The 15,214-nt window shown below is 41.6% G+C and overlaps 1 protein-coding gene across 1 annotated transcript in view; it reads right to left on the reverse strand.

Annotated features, from left to right (window-relative positions):
• Positions 1-2,327: 2,327 nt before the first annotated feature.
• Positions 2,328-15,214, reverse strand: part of RAB8A (RAB8A, member RAS oncogene family) — a 902,849-nt gene continuing 889,962 nt past the window's right edge. Inside the window, exon 8 of the mRNA XM_044090710.1 lies at positions 2,328-4,300. Coding sequence (XP_043946645.1) covers positions 4,208-4,300 — 93 coding nt within the window. The 3' untranslated portion in view covers positions 2,328-4,207. The remainder of the gene's footprint in view (positions 4,301-15,214) is intronic.

A 15,214-nucleotide genomic window follows, 5' to 3' on the forward strand; every position in this document is an offset into this window, starting at 1 on the left:
CCTGCCGCCCATCCTTTCAACTGTTGCCTCCCTTCAGTTCATATGCTTTCTATATCTAGGCTACCTGAGTGATGCAACTAACCTACAGCAGTTTCTCCATCCAGCTGTTCCAGGAATCCCAAGCTGCCTTAAAATCCCTCCAGTAGTCACTGTTTCTACCATCAGTCTCTGTAACAGATCCCAGCTGCCAATCACTATCTGTATATAAAAAAAAGAAAGTGCTTTCTGATAAAGATTAACCAAAGTTACTTGATCTGGTCCACCTCCTTCCTGCCTTATCCTTCCTTTCCAGAATAATCCTTTCACACTCTCTCCTAAATGCCTTATAAACCCATGCTATAATTACCACTCTCCATATCTGGTGAAAAAGTGACACTCCCTTTGCCTCTCTGCATATGGCACGTCCTCTAGTCCCCTGCATCTTAACTTGGCTTTCTCTGTTCCAATCCCTATTACTCCCCTAGAATACATATACTCACAGCTTATCCACTGCTGCTAAACACCTCCATATTGCCCACCACCTTCCCTTGCATAAACTCTAACCTAGAGTCCCCAAAATATCATTTATTACTACAGTTCTCTTCTCCCAGTCTGTCAACCAGGCTACGGCATACTCATTATTGTTCCCTCTATTTCACGTTCCTTCCCTTCAGCACTGGTCAGTACTGCATACAGCATGTTGTTGTTGCCTGTGCTAACACTCCCATGATCTCCTATTATCACCTTTTAAGAGAAGGGGATAAATTCCAGTGCAGCTATGGCACCATCTCTCTTTTCTTTTTGTCGTAGCACTTTACACAAGTAAAATGCAAAGTCACCTTCTACCTTTGAATCTGGATATTTCCATACAGTGACCAATCAAAGGATGTAAGACTTTACTATCTCATTTAAAGGCCTTACAATTTTTGTTTTGCTCATCACATTCTCCTTGCATATTGCCTTATTAACACACCCCAATTCTCACCTCACATACACTTTTCCCTTCTCCTCCCATGTTCTATTCACCTGGTATCCTGGCCTCTCCATATCATAGTTCCTGTGTTACACAGTCCAGTTTCCATCATTCCTATAGCATGTCCAATTACTTCACTGAAGTCTGCAACAGGCTCATTTTTTTCTATCTCTTAACAGTAACCAAATACCCTCTACTCTTATTTTTGCTCAAGTTTTACTCATATATTTTGTCGATACCCTCTGTTCTACTCCCCCACCCCTTCACTCTCCTGCCCCAACACATATCACTATAAAAGGGCTGTAGACAGAACAAATTCCTTTAGGCCTGCTTTTTAAGCCTGCCCACCTTTCTGAGTAAGCTGGATCCAACTACTTCTCTCTCCGGTCTGTCTTCAGTATCATGTGACTACTACTACAGTCATTACCCTTCACCAAGATCTTCCTTTCCGTTCGTAATAGCCCCAACCAAACTCTGCTATATTTTGTAGTTCCCCATTAATGGTATTTTACTCACACATGTCCAGTACTCTCCTCCCTCCCTTTAAGGTCTTTGTCTCCCACTCATGGTCCCCACTATCGCTGCTGACTTAACTACGCTCTCCCTCCCTTTTCAAGTATGTAACCCTTAACTTTTTTCCTCTATGGGGTGAAGTTATTACTATACTTTATGAAATGGCTCCACTAGGCTCCCTACTCTTTTATATCTTCCTCAACTGCCCATCTCCCATCGCCTGTTCTTTTATGCCGTTCCCCCCTTGCTGCTGAAGTCCAGCTATCCTTTTACTCTAAACTAACCACATCATTTGTTCTTCCTATTTCCTCATGTGCTCCCAAAATCAGCCCTCAGCTCTTTAGCTTGAGGCTTGTGGGGACCCTTGACAGCTCTTTTTTCTCTGTATGCAATATGCAGCTGACAACATAAGGCACTAACAGAAATGACAATTCAAACGGTGTAAGATCTACATCACCACTACCATGTCACAAAAAATTCTGAACAAAATTTATTGTGCCATACATATTCTATACTTAAGGTACTAACGAAGTTACTGCTAGTGGAACATGCAACTGATAATACTATAACCAAATTAAACTATGACAAAAACCCTAACTGTAGTAAAAACAAAGAAAAATCTACATGTGTAAAAAACAGACCAATACAATGCAGCTAAACCACTTTACTGGAACATGGCCTGGCTATAAAATGCATTCCGGACTCTACAGGTCGTCAGCTTTGTACTTAGAAGTACCTGTTGAAGTTATTTTAAGATACAATGGGAGAATTGCAAGTCTCCTAATGGAATGTCAGTTTTAAACAACACATCAGACAAACACGTTGAATGTACTCTGCATGGCTATTAAACTGTCTTCAAAACAATTGTGCACAGATATTTTATTTTTCTTCAGTTAACAGTTTTAAACAAACATTTTATTTGAAGACTAGCATTTATTTTATCATTACAAACATACAACAAATTTATATAACCAAAACCTCAAGGGTACCAAATTTATAACTTTACCATTGTCAGAATACAGAAGAAAAGAAATTATAATCTGGCTCAAAAATCAAGAGTATGTCTCTTTTTGCAATCTAATTTCAGACACACCCCAGACAGCATCCACATTTTGTGATTTACACCCCAGAGCACCCACATTTTACAATCTATAAATAACTCAGCAAGTCATGTGGTATATGCACTGAATCATGGGAACAGCATTTATGTACACAGCAAAAATGGGTGAGTATCAGGAGGAAAGGGGCTATCTGTATTACTATGTGCACTTAAAGCTTTAAACATTCCAAAATATGTGCACATGATTTCCCTACTTTCACAACACACCCTTGCAGCTGTCCTTTTGAAGTGATTAGGACACTCCCTCCTGAAATCTAGCAACAGCAATACAATACAATTTTGATCCCATTCAACATTTTTTGATGCATTTCTGGGTGGAAATTAAATGTAAGAAAGGTCACTTGCACTATGCAAGAAATACCAGAGTTTTTTTTTCTCCTGGGACTCAAAGCAAACAAAAGTCTGCACAACTAAGCTGTTGCCTGGAACATTTTTTTAAACTATGACAAAAGTTGGGTGACAACAGCTATTACTATTTCTTGCATTTGGTTTGAAGCTGTAAAGTCGGTCAGTGCTTACAAATGCAGACATCGCCATGGCTTTACATTCAGTGTTGGACAACTTTTTAAAGTGGCAGATCTCCGTGTTACAAACTAATTTATTGCATCTTTCTGTTCATAGAGTACTCTACTGTTTCTGAATCACAACATTCATCTCGGGTTTTCCTTTTGCTGAGAACTCTACCAGTGGGAACAGTAAGCTGTGGCTAAAATTAAAGCAGTTTGTGTACGGAACAGTTAAGCAAGAAATGACCAACACTGCAGGTTAGATAACTAGTGACCAATCTGTAGAAATGAAAGGAATAAAACGGCTTAATTTTGGTGGGCCAGGTTCTTCATCTGAAAAACTGTACTATACAAAATGGTACTTTAAACACCAATAAGCATAAAAATTGTTCAGCTTTAATAAAACAGCTTTAATTTATTTATATATATTTTTTCCCTTGAAGTGCACAGTTCAGTGTAAACATAGCAGACCATTATGATTCCAGTGGGCGGCAGGGAACACCAGATATGTTTGTCAGCTAATTACAGAATACCTTACCAAACTGGCTCACTTTAGATACAAAGTTAAAACTGTACAGGCAGCTCTGTAGACATTTTTTTTACACCGCTTTCAATTTTTACTCCACAGGCTAATCAGAATAATGGAAAATACTAAATGTTCATTTTTTTCCGGATTTACACCATGGAATGTTTTCTTATGCATTACATAAAAATTCAACAATACTTTTACCATTTTAAATTAATTCTGCCCTTCTCTGAGAAAAAATCTTACTTCACAGACATCCCAAACTTAAGAAAAACCAGAGATGATTGTCACAAGGTACAAATAATTTCTGACTGATGTCTCCATATGACTAGAAACTGCAGGGCTGTTACAAGACACAGAAGCGCAGAAGAATATGTTAATCTGTACTTGTTCCATCTCCAAGGCTGAACAAGGTAAGACGGTTACTAAACAAAGTGAAAAAACCCGTGGGTTTAACCTCTCTGTACCACTCCAAATGAGGCAGGGCTTGCTGGAAAGTAAGAGTGCACACACATGTATAGAAGAAGCACTCTCAAAATAGGTGCAGTCCTACATCACTCAAGCTGCTGCTTGAATTAAGGCAGTGTCCCTCAAAGAAGAGCACATCGGAAAAAGCTGCTTTTTTTCTGTTGGTCAGACGTGATCTTAACACCCTGGTTGCTACCTGGTGGACTGCTTCCCTCCTAAAGACAAAAAAGAAAGCAATATGAAAAATATAAAATCAATTTCAGGAACACAAATTCTGATACACTTCCTTTCTTAGCTTCATGTAAATAATGAGTTTAAAGGCGCCTTTCAATACATTAGTTGACATGTACACAAAAATCATTGAACAAGTATAACTTACAATAAACCAAAAAAAAAAAATGCAAGCACTCAAGAATAAGTTATGGTAAAGAATGAATAAAGATGTACAGCTTCCAAAACGTTTTGAAAAAAAAAAACAAAAAAAAAAAAACAAATCATGTTCTCCATTGTGCTGTACTGTTTGAATCACCATCCCTAAATAAAAAAGGATTGCTGCAATAGTACTTGAACATTCAGTTTTATGCAACATACATCCAAAAAATTTAATTAAAAAGCTTTTTTTCAGGGGGAAAGCATTCCTGTGCCTCACTATACAGAAACATCATACCTCCTACAGTCCCCTTACTTTATTATTCTTACTGTTTTTCTGAACTTCAGTACAGCAAGGATAAGAATTATTAAAAAAAAAACCTAATTTTTCTCCAAAAAGCTGCAATTTCAGAGACAGATAAAGCCCAGACCAGGATTTAGGCAATCAGAATTTGATCAGCAACTCAGTTAAGTTGTTGGAACTGACTCACCTCTTCTCAGAATGAGGGGTGGAAAATGTGTATACTCTCTGGGGTTAACATCCCGGTGGAGACAAGGGCTCACACTCTAAGGTGTAACTTACAAGGGGGCCTTGACTTTGATTAAGTTGTACACTGATGTATGGACATTGATTACACAGCACTGCACCTCAGCCCCTTTTTCAGCACATTTAGGCACCTGCACACGGAGGCTAGGTTTTACCCCAAAACTCCTACTCTCACTCACAGCTAGTCTGATCCTCTGGTATCCAAGAAAGAATAGGCATGGGACTCTTACCCATGGGGGAACAAATGGGTCCTATGAAGCAGCTGGGAGAGATGAGGCTCAAGCGGTGGGACTGGGAAATGGACCACGAAAAGAAAATAGTACAGTTTTGTACCTACCATAAATGTAGATGTTCGAGTGCTAATACAGCTGCAGTCATAACAGATGGGGTTCTCCTGCCATCAGGCGGGTCCTCGGTCGGCCGAATTCCAAAGTCTAGGTCCGTTGTCGCCGCTTCTTCCCTGAGGTATAAAAGAACCAGCCAACGACATTTTCTTCAGTTTTTCTTGCCCCAGATGTCAGGTGCCCCCAGAAAGAAGGCAATACATAAAATTATGTAATAATGCAATGCAATATAATCAAAGACCAGTAGCTGCAAGCAAATACACCATAAAAAATACCCCTAGAGGGGAAGGAGGGAGGTGACTGCAGCTGTATTAGCAAACATCTACATTTATGGTAGGTACAAAACTGTACTATGTTCATCGTGCATACAGCTGCAGTCATAACAGATGGGTAGAATCCCAAAGCTAAGAAAGGGGTGGTAGGCACTAGGTGGAGCTAGGAGGAGCCAAAATGCCCTGCAAGACTGCAGTGGCAAAGCCTGCTCTAGATTTGGAGTATAATGGTAGGTTGTAGTGCTTGGAGAAGGTATGCACAGAACTCCAAGTGGCTGCTTCTAAAACATCCTTGGTAGGAACTCCTCTGAGGAAGGCTGCAGAGGTGGCTGTGGCCCTGGTAGAATGAGTTCTAATGTCTGTAGGTACAGTTTTGCCATGAAAGGAATAGCAAAAGCGTATGCAGTGGGCTATCCATTTTGAGATTGTCTGTTTGGATATTGGCTTTCCTTGAGCTCCTAAGGCCACAAAAAGCTGTTCTGATTTTCTGAAAGGTTTTGTTCTGTCCAAATAATAACGCAGTTGTCTGTGGATGTCCAAGGAATGCAGTAATCTCTCCCCTTTGTTTTGAGGATTAGGATAGAAGGTAGGTAAATGTATGGCCTGATTTAAAGTTACCCTGGATACCACTTTAGGCATAAAGGACGGTTGGTTGAATGAAACTCTGTCCTGATGGAAGATGATAAAAGGCTGGACAGCCATAAGAGCCTGTAGTTCTGAAACTCTACTAGCTGAAGTGATAGCCAGAAGGAAAGCTGTTTTCCAGGACAAATATTGTAAATCTGATGAGGCAGCTGGCTCAAAAGGAGGCAAAGTCAGTTTTTCCAGAATGAAATTAAGATCCCAAGCAGGTATTGGTTGTTTTCTTGGAGGTCTTAAATTCTTAGCCCCTCTGAGGAACTGTCTTAATAGAGGGTGAGAGAATAAAGGTGGATCAGTGTTGTATTCTGCAGAAATGGCGGAGGCATGGATTTTGATGGAGGAGAACGAAAGTCCACTGCTTAGCAGTTCAGCCAAATATTGTAGTATTTGAGGTAAATTCAGTTTTCCAGGGCACTGGCCCTTTTTGTCATTCCAAACACAAAAATGTTTCCATTTTGCAGAGTAAGCTTTTCTAGTTGATGGCCTTCTGGCCTCCAAAATGACATCCTGCACCTCCTTGGAGAGCAGGGCCTGCTGCGATGCTAAGGAATCTTCCATGTGGCTAGATTGAGTGTTTTCAGCTGACTGTGAAGAGTTTTGAAGCTGTGCTGAGTCAGAAGAAGAGGCATTAGAGGCAGGGTCCATGGTGGGGAATGCGTCAGGCTCCTCAGGAGTGGGTACCAGTGTTGCATTGGCCAGTCCGGAGCAATGAGGATCATCTTTGGTCTGTCTGCTCTGGTCTTCAATAGGACTTTGGGCAGCAGAGGAAGAGGTGGGAAGGCATAAACTGTCATTGATGTCCAACTGAAAGAGAGAGCGTCCACTCTCCAGGCCTTTGGATGGAAGATCCTTGAGCAGAATTTTGTCAATTGATGATTTTTGTGGGAGGCAAAGAGATCTATGTCTGGCCTTCCCATTCTTGGATTATTTCTGTAAAAACTTTTGGATGCAACTTCCATTCGTGTGGATCTGTCATATTCCTGCTTAGGTTGTCTGCCAGCGTGTTTTCCTTGCCTGGCAAGTACTGTGCTTGTAGTTCCATTTAGGTCCATGGCCATGTTCCAAAGTGACATGGCCAGTCTGCATAGGGGATAAGAATGTGTTCCTCCCTGCTTGTTTATGTACCACATAACTGTGGTGTTGTCTGTTCTTATCAATAGCTGACCTGGTTGTAGAAGGTCCTTGAAAGCTATAATAGCATTTATCACTGCTAGCATTTCTTTTGATTGATGTGAAGGTGCTTTTCTTTTGGGTCCATTTGCCCTGAATGCACCCAAGCATAGTCCGAGGCGTCTGTTGTGATGACTTGATTTGCTTGAGGCTTGCTGAATGGAAGACCTGTGTTTGTTTGGCATGCTTGAGCCCACCACAGAAATTCCTTTGCAGACATGGAAGTAGTGGTATTATTGTTTCCAAACTGTGGCTGTGTTGAGACCATATGTTTTTAGGTACCATTGTAGTTTCTCATATGCAGCTTTGCACATGGGATTAGTAAGATGCAAGATGCCATGAATCCCAGAGCCTGCAGGATTTTCCTTGCAGTCAGCCTGGTGCAATTTGCCAGTGTTCTGAAATATTGAATTAGTTGCCCCTGCTTCTCTGGCGTGAGGTAGGCCATCTGGGTGTTTGTGTCCAAATTGGCACCCAGGAAAATTATCTTCCGAGAGGGTATTAGTCTTGATTTCTCTTGTTGACTGTGTATCCTAGAGAGTTTAATAACATTATTACATAAGCCAGATGTTTCAGAAGAATGTGCTTGCTGTCTGCTTGGATCAGGCAGTCGTCCAAATAAGGGTATATTTGTATCCCTTGAAGTCTGCAGTAGGCAATTACTGATGCCAGGCATTTCGTGAATACTCTGGGCGCAGTAGATAAACCAAAGGGCAATGCAGAGAATTGATAATGGGTTGAACCTGCAAGAAATCTGAGGTATCTTCTGCAATTTTGTCTGATTGGGACATGCAGGTATGCCTCCTTGAGGTCCAATATTACCAGCAAAGACTCCTTGCCCAGCATGGGAAGAAGTTGCTGTAGAGTGAGCATCTTGAATTTTGGTACGAGTAGGAATGTGTTTAGGATGGAAAGATCCAAAATAGGTCTCCAATCTTTTCCCTTCCTTGGCACCAGAAATAGCCTGGAATAAAAACCTTGACCTTGTTCGTGTGTAGGTACCTCTTGAATAGCTTTCATGTTTATAAGATCTGAAATTTGCTTTTGTGCCTCTGCCCTTTGATTGTGTGGCAGGTTTGGCATGCCTTTCATTTTGGAAGGGTATAAAAATGGAATTTGTAGCCTCTGTTTATAATGTTTAGGATCCATTTGTCCTTTGTGACAATATGCCAATTTTTGAGAATAGTGCCAGCTTTCCTCCTAAGGGGCTGCCATTTGAGACCTGGTTGGCATGCAAAGGGAAAGTCATTGGTTTTGCTTTCTGAAAGATTGCGAGTTGTCCTCACCACCTCTTTGTGTAGGAGCTTGCCATTGTCTGCCTCTGTCCTTGTGTTTGTCCTCTGCCCCTCGGGCCTGTATCTGCCTCTTTGGGGTCTGTCTGTGGCAGGAAAGGACCAGTTTTGGAAGGCCAATTTCTACTAAAACGTGGGGTTGAACCTGCAGAAATTCTTTCACAGTTTGCATCGATTTAGCCTTTTCCTCCATTTTCCCTTCCTCAGCATTTGCCCCAAATAGTACATCCTTTTGAAGAATTTAGCTTTGACATGATCAGGCCTTGAGCCAGGCATGCCTACGGATGACTGTGCCTGTAACAGCAGCTCTACATGAGGCCTCTAGAGCATCAAAACCACACTGTAAGGTATGTTTACCCACTTGTTCTGCACTATGCATCAAATCCTGCAACTCCTTCATGTCTGGTTGTTCAGGTCGTGACATTTTACTTTTCAATTGAGATAACAGAAACTGTTGGTATTTTAGCATATGAAACTGACAGTTTAAGGCCCTCATGGATAACACCTTTCTAAGGATCTGGAATCTCTCGAAGGCAATGGGTTTTGGCAATGGAGGCCTTAACTCCCTTGGGCCCCTGTGAGATGGTTTCTAGGTCAGCAGCATGGCTTTTGTATAGAAATTGGTGTGAGTCAGGAACCCTGTAGTACCTGTCAGGCTTAACTGGAGCTACAGGAAGAGAGTCCCAGGCCTCCGAGTAAACATCATCTAGGATGTCCAGGACAGGAGGTATAGCCAGAGGCCTGTGCTGGGGTAACAAAAGAAATTCCCTGAGCCTTTTCTTGGAATCTGAATAATCCTGGCCTTCCCAGTGGAAGTGTTCCCTAAGGTATGCAGAGTTTCACCAAATGAGTAATCCTCAGGGGGGGGATACAGAAGGAATAGATTCCTCTGCATCAGAGTCTTCAAAAGGGGAGTAAGACTGTTCCTGATAATCAGAGTGCTCTGAAATAATGGAGCCCTGATCAGAGGAGGTGGCTGAGAACCTCTGATTAGAGTAATTAAATCCTCAGCCATTTTAAGCATCTGTTTCTTAGGCATGGGGCCTGGAGATGGGCCCAGTGTAGCTGGTCTCTTAGGGTGCATGGTAGCTTTAGACTTGGTGAAAGCCTTGATGGAGAAAGAAGAGGAAGGTCTGAAGACACCTTGAGTGGAGGTGGACCTGTCCACATTAGGAGACACCGCCAAAGATGTGTCGCCGGTAACCAGTCGGTAGAGGCTGCGGACCTCGTGTTGAATGTAGCACGGAATGGAAATTGCTTCCCATAAGAAATACAATTATTAACTTTGTCTGACATCGTCTCTGGCAAGAAAAAAAGTTTCCCCGGAAGTTTCCTTAAACGGAGTACTTAGCTTTTAAGAAGACTTTCCAAATTTGCAAGAAAGACTAAAGAAAATGGCGCTGGCTGGTTCTTTTATAGACCTAGACTTTGGAATTCGCAGGAGAACCCCATCTGTTATGACTGCAGCTGTATGCACGATGAACATCTAAAAGATACTACATTCGAGCTAACGCTTCTCTACAACATGTAGCAAGCAGCCAGAAACAAGCAACTACATAACAAGAAATCACAACCACTCAAGCAGATGGGAAATGAGCAACACCACTTCAAAGCTTTGTTCTCATTTCATAAGGGGGAATGAATAGGGGGTCTATATCATATGTTCGAAGTTTTATAACGAAGAACGTTAAAATTTCGAATTTAAATGTCCGATAAAACTTCAAACACATGAAAAAAAAAAAAAAAAAAAAAACTCAAACCCAAAGGTAACGGCTGTAGGCAAGGGGGCAAGCCCCCCTGTACCCCCACACCCCCCGCTCTTTAAATATACCAACTCTGAGACCGCACTACATTGCAGTAAGAGAAATCTTCCCTTTACCGTACTATAGTGCGGTCTCGGAGTTGGTATATTTAAAGAGCGGTGGGTTTGGGGGGTGCAGCCCCCCCACGTGGGTGGTGCAGGGGGGGCTTGGCCCCCTGCCTACACTAGTCAGGTAAGTTCCGTTTTTTTTTAAATATTTTTATTATATGTTCGATGTTTGAAACTTTGAACATTTAAATTTTATTATTTAACGTTCGAAGTTTTCAAACTTCGAACATAAAATATAGACCCAATGAATAGATCTGATGGATACTGGGGAAAAAAAATCTAAGGAAACTGTACAGCCTACAGCTCACGAAAAAATGTGTATACATCACGAAAAAGAAAAAATATTCATTTGCCATTAATCTTCTCAGTGACTTTCACAACTCAATACACCAGAGATGGCTACAGAACCTCTGTCCAGAGAAGTTAAAGGTTAAAACTATAAAAGAGAAATAATCCATAAACTATATCTAGTAAACAACCTGCCGGTACTCACTGGAAACATGTACAAGTCCATGCATTGTTTTTCTGGTAATTTTTGACCCTGTGCCCACCAACCTCTAAGTTTGCTCATTCTAGCCTCATTCTTCCACTCTAGAATATTCCACCTACAGCCAAAATGAGAACCGTTTGCAGGGCCATCATTCAGGCAGCCATAAAGAAGTCCTCCTGTCAGCATCCCAACAATGACAGCATTATTTTCTGGATGAAGTAACCCCACCTGGGCAGGAGATGAGCTATCCAAATCACTGCTAAGACCTCCAGTGACCTCCTGTTATGAACGTGTTTCTGTACATTGACTCTGAAGGCTAGCACCTCCATGAGTGGCTTAATGCGTTTAATGCCTGCCTGGCAGCTATCCCTTCTGCATCACTGTCCCAACTTAAAGGGACAGTGGCAGTATATGCATGTCTAGATCTGACCCCCCCCCCCTAGTCTCCAGGATAAGTTTGCACACCCTTCCTGACAGACCTGTTAAGCACCAGAACCACTAACTGGACTCAAGTCCCACGGGCTATTGGTGAAAACATTATCCCTCTACTCCAACACTGGCCCTCTATGAAGAAACTTACCTTTTCTATGTCTAAGTTCTGTTCAGTCAGGAGAAGGGATTATGAAAGTGTACAAACAAATGAGCAGACCATGGAAATTAAAAAGGGAACAAATGTATTCAAAAAGCTCAGCAAGGAATGGGTTATTATTCACCTGATGTCTTTTTCACAGTTCAGTATTGTTATGGATCATAAATGCAAATAGAAAGGTTAGAGGGACAGGTAGAATGTTCACCCTGTGTTTGAACGTTACCAGCAGTGATAAAGGAATCATGGATGGAGAGACTATCAGAGTGGATGAACAGATGGCTGCTTGACCTTAAGGCAAAATAAGTGTACAATTATGCATTCTGATGAGGGAATGAATGCAGCAGAAACACTGGTGCTTGAAAAGATGACCGTAGAACAGACAGGAATGATATTCGAGGAGTGTTACAACCACCCCAAGGTTTAATACAGAAACAGTCAAAAATGAAAAGGTAGCGGTGAAATTCAACATGATGGTGACATAAATAACAGAAAGAAGAGGTTCTGAAGTCATCCTTCAACTAAAAGCAGCCCCAAGTGACGAGCTATTGCGATTTTGAATGCAGCTCCAACTGGAATATACCAAGTCCTTCAAAAGAAAGGCATACTTCAACCACCCCATCTTCTTCAGTGCAACTGCCCTATCCATGTTAAGTCACAGGTTTCCACATATCTAAAGTACACTTGCCCCGTAAGAGCATTCAGTAAAGTACACTAAACAGACTGAGTGAAAATCTGAAAACTGCTTTAGTTATATTTTACTTGCTGTCAAAACTATTTTAATTTAAGAGCATCAGGGACAGAAACTGGAAGGCATTTTCTTCAATCTCTATTGTCCTAGTACTGAAGTCCCAGCAGCACTACAGTCATTTTTTTTTTTGAACTGGTCTAACCTCCAAAATGGCCTGATGGGGGAAGATGCAGTGATATGATTTTGATTTTTGGTTAAGCTTTTGCTCTCTCATAACTCATTCTGTTTCCAGAATATGGGATTTTTTTGAACATCCCTGTCCTTAATTCTGTTTAGTCAACTGACAAAGAACAGCAGTACTCAGAAGATAGAGTTGTGCAAAGTAGATACTTAAAAAGCAGAGTTTCAAGGCAAGGTCACTATTAACATTAAATCCTAACAGCTGGGATTAGCAACAAACTGATTTGCCTTGGTCCAAATTTTTCCCCCCAAAACTATCCCTTTTCTCTATAAAGGCACTAATACAGATGGTAAAAACCTCCATAAAAATATTTCTGGCAAGCAGTCTCAGTTTTCAAGTCTGAAACCCCTGCAAGGAAAGTATACTTTATGATAGAGAATAGAGTGCTAAGGCAAATATAACAGCGTGCTAAACACTAGGAAACACAGTGTGTGTAGTAGTTCTACACAAACGTTCCTTACAGGGGGAAGGAGGAAGAAAACTTTACTGTCATACTAATCCTGTCCCTGAAGTACTATCTTCTTAGGGTTAGGTAGCTAACAATAAATCACAACATTAGGGCAGAATCCCAAACTGTACTTGATTACATGTGGACTGGACACTGGACCCCCCCTTGTAGCACAATCATGTTGAAACCTGCCCTGCCACTAGACTGGGCTTCTAACAAACTGCAGAATGTGTGAAGAGCAGTCCAACAGGCAAGTTGTAAGATATCTTGTGCAGATGTGTGCAAACTATGCTGCTGAAGCAGCAGCTTTTCTAACAAAATCTGCTTGAACAGTGCCTTGCAGAGGTTTATTGTATTCAGCAAAGCAGAAAGTAACAGTTACTTGGCAGTTTGTATGGATATAGGTAATTAGAATATGAATGGGATGAAAACTGCTCTGAAAGGCTGTCAAGGTATTAATTTGAGCTGAACTGATGTTTCTTGTTGACAGCAGCACAACAACTGATGAAGTAAAGTAGGCTATCAAAACACAGTCTGCTCAGTCTATGGTCAAACTCCAGGTTACTGATGGAGGACGCAGAGAGATTCCTGGGACAGACTTTCCATCTATCCATTTGAAAAATAACTCCTGCAGTGAATGAGGATGTGGTATCACTGTTCCAGATAGGAATGTCTGGAACCAATTCTTGGACTGAGTAGAGAAGCTAATGGGGTATCTTCTTGTAGAGTCTTGAACTAGGAAAACTCAAGACGATTTAAGACAGAACACAGACACTTTCCTTCTGCAACAGCATGCTTCTGAGAAATCTGTTACAAAACTCCTACCTGCATTATTTTTCTTTTCACGCAGAAAAATTTTTCTGGACAGAATTTACAACAGCTCCTTAAAAAGTTACTCAAATTGCTGGAGATAATCAACTACTTCTAAATGAAATACAATCTGATCTGAAGTACAACTGTGTAGGTAACCTAGCCTTTTTCTAGGTGGTCTCAGGTAAAATGAACCTTCCAAAAAATGCATTTTTACTGTTCTCAAAGTAGTTGGGGTCTGACCTAGTGAAAGGCACACTGAAATGCCTGACAGGCAAACTTTGATGCATAAACTAAAGCCTGCCCCAAACAGCTTCACTGAGATACTGAAGGTTCAGTGGAACTCCTACTCTTACGGCATGTCATCTGCCTTGGCACCAGTAGGAAACCCTCTTCTACCCGGGTACGAAGGATTTCCTAGTGGTGGACTTCTTCACCTCTCTAATGATGTTCACCTCTCTAATGACGTTCATCACACCTAAAGGCATCAGGATGGAATCATGCAAATAATCAACTGGAATACCATTAGAATGGACTGAATCAGAGACATGTCCACTAATTCTGGTAATACCAGACGATTCCCCTTAAATATTTCCAAGATCAAGGTGAGGCAGTGTTTGCAGTGCAGATTCGGGACAGTCTTTTCAAAAGAATGGAAATGCTAATCCCAACTGAATCTTGGGTACTACTAACTGTGGAGTCTGATGTGATGAGGATGGTGATGTACCCCACAGCCGTGAACTACTCACTGGCAGTGATGGGCTGTTAACTGGAGGAAGTATGACTGGTAGGTTCCACCTTCGTCAGGGGAGGGAAGGCGGCTTTCTGTAAATTGGTGTCCATCAGAGACCCTAGCAGATCATCCTGTGGGTGGGCATAAAGCTTGACTTCTGAAGGGTCAGAGTGAACACTAACCAAGATCCACAGTAAATGTAAGGCAGACATCAGCAGCTGGATGCCCTGTGGGCATGCTAGTGGCAGTGAAAATGCAGTGTACAAAGGGCTATGCAATGGTGTATGGACCATAGCATACTTTGAAGTGTTAAGGAAAAATTGCCAAAAATGCATACTGGAGTACAACTGTGACTACAACATGGAGGCTTTCCTCCAGACTCTAGCACACTTCTACATGTTGTAGCTACATAAGCATGTACTGTAAACCAAGCACAATACAAGTCACTTCCCCCTATGCAGTTGGTCACTGAAGCTGTGGGCATAGCAGTGCATGCTTTTCTATGCCTGCAGTGAATCTGGGGCAGCCATGTAACGCTGCAGCTGAATTTTACTTCATCCATGTGTCCTAAATGCAATATAGCTGCAAGGTAATGTCTCGCTGCCTAACATCCTGAAACAGATT

Source organism: Protopterus annectens, chromosome 13.part0 (assembly GCF_019279795.1).
Source record: "Protopterus annectens isolate FY-2018-M chromosome 13.part0, PAN1.0, whole genome shotgun sequence".
NCBI classification, from domain to species: domain Eukaryota; kingdom Metazoa; phylum Chordata; order Ceratodontiformes; family Protopteridae; genus Protopterus; species Protopterus annectens.